This window comes from Eulemur rufifrons, chromosome 5 (genome assembly GCF_041146395.1).
Source record: "Eulemur rufifrons isolate Redbay chromosome 5, OSU_ERuf_1, whole genome shotgun sequence".
NCBI lineage: Eukaryota > Metazoa > Chordata > Mammalia > Primates > Lemuridae > Eulemur > Eulemur rufifrons.
This window is the reverse complement of record NC_090987.1, coordinates 51,999,159-52,005,331: the sequence shown is the minus strand read 5'-3', so window position 1 is coordinate 52,005,331 and position 6,173 is coordinate 51,999,159. Positions and strand designations below refer to the sequence as shown.

The 6,173-nt window shown below is 47.4% G+C and overlaps 1 protein-coding gene across 1 annotated transcript; it reads right to left on the bottom strand.

The window, feature by feature from the left end:
- Positions 1-2,596: 2,596 nt before the first annotated feature.
- MC2R (melanocortin 2 receptor) lies at positions 2,597-3,490 on the bottom strand. The gene has a single exon (XM_069468282.1). It carries the CDS (start codon positions 3,488-3,490, stop codon positions 2,597-2,599), a length of 894 nt encoding a protein of 297 aa, XP_069324383.1.
- Positions 3,491-6,173: the final 2,683 nt, after the last annotated feature.

Here is a 6,173-nt window from a genome sequence, read left to right as displayed (position 1 = left end):
GCCTTCACCGGGTGCTCTGGGGGAACCCTTCACTGCTCTCTCCGTCCTTTCTCATCTCAGCCCGAGGAGTGTGCGGCCACAGGGGCAGCGCGGTGCTCACTGAGCCTTGCTTGCCTGTCGATGACCAGACGGAAACAGGGGAGGAAGAGGAAACGTCCTCCCCTCTCATTTGAGAGGGCTTGGGATCAGTGCAGTCCTGCACAGAGGACCTCGGATCAGCTCATAGTGATTCATCCTTTGTCTAACATTCCCAGCTATCCGGTCCAAGGTTACTCATCCACAAAACTGAACACATAGCTATGGCATCCACAGAGCAGTATAAAAATCTGAGAATTTGATAAAAGAATTGAAGTAGTCATCATGGGAAAAGATCATTTAATAAAAGGGCCTATTGATCTTCCTGACACAAATATTTGCAGTTTGATACTGTTTTCATTTTGAACTGTATGTGAAGTGAGAGGTGGAAAACCATAATTTTCCAGCAACTGTGAGCACTAAAGGTCCTGCTGTGATTTGAATATAGCTGAGGACCTAGAATTGAAAATATCTCTGAATTAGCACTCAGGATTGAGAGGAAATTAAAAAATCCTTTATTTTTGTTTTATGCACTATTAGACTAGCCTTCTTAATTTGTTTCTTAGATTAAATGCAATGAATTGAAGGCAGTGAGAGGTGGAGGAATTTCTAGGTGATTTTCCTGTGACAACAGTCGGATGTGATGACAGCAGAGTGCTTGTGAGCGATGGGGAGATGGCAAAGCTGTTGCCAAAGGCAGAATTCTACAAGCAGAGCGATTTGGAACCATTTATGATGGAGGTCAAATGGCACTCCTACCACCGTAGTGTCATACAGCAGTACGACTTCAAAGAAAGGTTACATTTTATTGAGAATACTCAGTTTAATCAGAAAAAATGTGCTATACATTATTTTTTCAATGGTAGAAATAACACTTTTAAAAATTATTTATAGGACTTTGCTTTAGATTTCATGGAAAATGAACTCCCATACGGTATTTTATATATTGATAAACCCAGGTTAACCTTAGAGTAATATAGTCCACTTGCTGGAGAAGGGGCCAAACGGGAGGGGTTTCTCCAGAAGAGGACAAGAGGATGTACTGTGACGCAGGCCGTGGACACAACTGGGACTGTGCTCCCTTAATGCCAAGCTTCGCCTTTGCTTCTGACAAGTTCCTGCCCCTCCCACTTCTAACATTAAACCCGCCACCAAGCGATCTGTCCTGCGCGTGGCTGTCTTCTCCTCTCAGCAGCATGTGGGAAACTCTCCTGAGGGCAAAGTGTCACCTCTCCCAGAGGACACGGTCCCTCTCGTGGATCCTGGGCCTGCTGGGGCTGTCCTGCTCTGCCCTTGCGTCACTCACCGCTTCACGCCCAGCTGAGCAAGGACTTACCATCAGAACTTGCTTCTCCTTTAAGCTTTAGCTGTTAAAAATGGATGGACTTACAAAATTTGCTTCTTTTATTCCTACTGGGGGTGCTGTTATCTGGCATCTTGTCTGTGGCTGACGGTAGAAGGAAGTTTTCCCGTGACTGGATCTGCCTTTCAGACTGGTCTGTGGAAGGAGGTAGAACTTTCTTCCATCAAGTCTTTGGTGTGGTCTCTAATACAACAATAGCATGGCTGCTTGATGTGCTTGGTCTTGGTTTTCCCCATAGTCCAAAAGAGTGTGGAACACACACGCATACACACACACACTCATGCTCTACTAATTCTACAAAATACATATTAGGGCCGATTTTCCTCCATTTCTACATTTGGACAAACTCACAAAGTTTGGTTATACCTTCTGCAGAGTCACAGTTTTCTTCTGGCCCTCTGTATTCCCATGTAGGAACAACATGGATTAAATTCCTGTTTCCTCCTTTGAAATTTATGCTCCTAAAGCACGAGGAGATTTAACAGGAAAGGATTTAAGGCCAGTGGGATGCTGAGTGAGTGAAGAAGACTAACAGAGAAGGGTCATCTATTATTGGAAACCCAGTGCTGGTTATTGGACATTTGTAATTTATACTCTGCCTGTGCCCACAAACACTGGAGGTGGCTAACACCAGATCAGGCAGGCGAGGGAGAGGGGGAGGTGGGACGCTGCATGGCTGTGGGGGACAGGCACATTCATCTGCAGCAATTTATTTGCACAAATTTATTAGTGGTTCACAGAGACCCCATGGTGTTTGCCCCGAGTCACTTGCCCAGGCACTTTAGCTTCTAGAAATTGGCTGCAGTGGCCTCCAGCCTGGAAAGGCCATCTGGGATTGGCTTGCTGGATATGTGTAGAAGAACAAGTCCTTGCCTTGGCCCAGAGCCTTTGCACTCATACTGCTGTGTGTGCCTTGTATCCTATCCTTCCTTTAGTGCATCATTTTATCTCTCTAGTTACAAAGTTATGAATGTTGCTCCTACAACAAAACTGTTCCCATAAAACCAAGCTGTTATATACACTAGCTAGTGGGATAATCCTCACGTCCATCAGGGAAGGAAAGGATAGTCAGGAACATTAGTATTTGTTAGAATGTTCCATTGTTCTTTCCCTTGACAATATTATTCCCATGAATTCTAAAATCAGGGATCAATAATTCTACTGGCACCTGTTGCAGAAGATCATCTTCTTGAGTGCATCCCTGAGCTCTGGGTTCCGGAAGGCATATATAAAGGGGTCAATGACTGCATTGCACATGATCAACATGCCATTCACCTGGAAGAGAGACATGTAGCAAGCACAGTAAGGATTATTTGGGCAGAATGTCATTAAGAGGACATGAAGGACAAAGGGGGCCCAACAGAAGATGAAGACCCCAAGCAGGATGGTCAGTGTGATGGCCCCTTTCATGTTGGCTCTGGGGTGGGTTGAGATCTTCCTGGCATGGGATCGGGCCAGCAGGAACATGTGCACATAGAGGCACAGGATGAAGACCAACATCAGCGGGAACAGCGATGTGAAGGTGATCACTGTGGGGACGTGATGGGAGAAGATCACCATGGCGATGCCGCTCCCCGTGCAGAAGGTCCAGATGACCGTCAGGACAATGACGGTGCGGCGCATGGTCACGATGCTGTGGTACTGCAGAGCGTGGAAGATGGTGATGTAACGGTCAGCAGCTATCACTGACAGGCTGAAAATGGAGCCAAGGAGAGAGAGGACGAACAGGGAGTCGATGATGTCATCGGCTGTGCTTTCAAAATTGCCACGAGGCTTGAGATAACCCATGTTTCTGAATATGATCAGGATATTTTCCAAGATCTTATACAGGCTGCCCAACATATCAGAAATGGCCAAACTACAGATGAAAAAGTACATGGGCACCTGGAGGTTCTTATTCTTGAACACAGCCAGAAGGACAATCAGGTTCTCCAAAACTCCAACAACGGATATTGTGAAAAATATCTCTTCTGGCAAAACTATGCGAGGGCAGTCTGAGTTATTGTTTGCTGTATCGTTGGTGTTTTCATACGGATTGATAATGTGCTTCATTTCCCTAGCTTGTGCTTAAGACAGGATGTTACTTGGGCTTGACTTCACGGAAAATGTGATTGATCGTTGATTTTTTCTTGTTTGTTGCACTTGCTGGAGATGGGAGGTGAAATCGCTCAGTCACCTGAAAGAGAAAATACAGAAACATCAGTTGCAAAATGGACAACGAAAAAAAGAAAAGCCAGCCACATTAGTTGTAAGAAACCTCTAATCCTTCCATAAAATATATGAGTGTAATAATCTAAATAAAACAATTTAATAAGCCCTCATCTTAACCGCTTTGTGAGAGACATCCTTAGTGGAATTTTGAGCCCAGAGATGATGGTAAAGGTTACCCTTTACCCTCTCCCCATCCCCCCATCCTTCTCATGAACGCACTTGAGTGTGTGGTGTCCTTGAATAAGAAAAGAAGCAAAAGAAATGAAAGACGTGTGTAGAAATAGGAAAGCAAAACAACTGCATATCTTTGACTTCGAGGTGGTGGCTGGGTTCAGTGGATTGGTGAGATGTCTGGGTCCTTTCTTTTTCTTTTTCTTTCAAAATATTAAGGGGGTACAAATGTTTTAGGTTATATGGATCACTTTTGTAATGCTTGAGTCCTGGTTAAAGGTGTGCCCATCATCCAAAGAGTGTTCATATTACCCATTAGGTAGGCTTTTGTCCCTCCCCTCCTCCCGCCTCCCCTGGGTGATTTCCACTGATTTTATCTTCCTCTGTGCACGTGTGTGCTCATTGGTTACTTCCAATTTAATAGTGAGTACATGTGGTGTTTGTTTTTCCATTCTTGAGACACTTCACTTAGGAGAATGGTCTCCAGCTCCGTCCAGATTGTTGCAAAAGGCATTAATTTCCTCTCTCTTTCACTGCTTGTCTTCCTGGGTCACTGCCTGACCCTACCGCTCGTGGGATAATGGCAAAGGTGTTCTTGTATCATTCCCAAAGATGACTGAGCGATATACAGTACTACATCTGCTTCAAAGGCAGAGCTCCCAGGAGTGGGGTTTCTGGAGACTTCTAACATTTTTCAGAGCGAGTCTGGGTTGGAGCTGAGTTGTGGCAGTGGAAGCATCCCGCTGGCCCGCAGGTAGACGAGGCCAGTTAGACTGCGGTGGAGCAACGTCGAGAGCATGTGGGATTTTTACGGATTCAGTTTCCAGATGGTGGTGTTGACGGCTGGACACAGGCAGTTTTGAGATAGATCAGACTTGCCTTTGCCATTGTGGGGGTTTTAAAGACGTGACCACAAATTCGTGTACTCCTCCCCTCCAGAGTGGAGCTAATCCCCCTCCATGGGGTGTGAAGAAGCCAGCGTCACGCTGTGAAGAGGACATGATGTACCGTCACAAAGTGCCAATCTGGGAGCGTGGCTTTTGACCCCCGTCCACAGGGGGCTCAGCACTGTCTTACTCGAAGGGTTTTCCTGGGGAGCAGCTAATTCCCCTGTGAAGAACTGGGGTTGGGGCGCGTGCTAGGGAGATGTTCACGAGCTGGGCACGTGTATGACACCCCTGTGTCACGCGCCGGTGCGGGGACAACAGGGGTGCACTGCGTATTGGGAGGGTAGGTGATGGTAGGGTTCTGCCCCGGAGGGACGATTTATTCCTGTTTTCCTGGGACCTGTGCAGGTTTTTAAAACTGAAAGTCCTGTATCCTAGGAACCCGCTTAGACCTGGGCAAAACCGGGTGATTAGTCACCCTAGTCCCCTAGTCTGACAAGCTCAGGCCCTGGGAAGTCTGTGTGCTGGTGGCGACCACTCACGTGTCCACACCTGCCGGAGAAGCCCCTCAGGGAGAGGACGGGCCTGTCGCGGTCAGTTTTAATGTGTCAGCTTGAGTGAGCTTCCGGGTGCCTGATATTCGGCTAAACACTCTTCTGAGTGTGCCTGGGGGTGCTGGATGAGACCAGCATTTGACGTGGCAGACAGAGTACCGCGGTCGCCTCCCTAATGCGGGGCCTCGCCCAGCCAGCTGACAGCCTGAGGAGCAAAAAGGCCCACCCTCCCTCAGGGAGCAGGGGATGCTCCTCCTCCTCCTGCCTGAGCTAAAACACTGGTTTTTTTTTCCTGCCTTCAGACTAGAATTGAAACGTCGGCTCTTCTTGGGTCTCGAGCCTGCGGCTTTCAGCCTGGAACTCCACGGTCCGCTCTCCTGGGTCCCCAGCTCGCTGACTGCAGAACTTGGGACTGCTCGGCCCCCAAAGCTGAGCCAATTCCTGATACTAAATCTCTTCACTTACTGTTTGGACAGATACTTCCATCTTATGAGTCCATTAAATGTGATCAGAACTGGTATATATTTTCAATCTCAAATGCATTTGGTGGTAAAATTGATAAAGGAAACTAAAGAAATGTTGGAAAGGATTCTGACACTTCCTAGAAAGAGGGAGTTTTGAAACTCAGCTTCAGTTCCTGAGTGGTGCTGACCTATGGCTGCCAATCTTACAAATCCACGGGACAGTCCTAAATTCGCACAGAAATGTAGTGTATCCATAGGGGTCCCTTCAGACAGGCCACCCACCAACCATTGCCACTGCGAACTCAGGGATTGCTGCCGAGCTGGTGGTGGGAACTACCGGTGGGTGTGGCCCCATTCTTGGTGGAAGGGGCAGTGACGCTAATCGGTGGCCTTTGTGAAAGCTTGCCACGCACTGGGTGCCATCTTAGGCACTCCACGTGGATTAACT

Coding starts and splice junctions, on each gene's coding strand:
- MC2R (XM_069468282.1), bottom strand. CDS start 3,490: ATGAAGCACATTATCAATCCGTATGAAAACACCAACGATACAGCAAAC.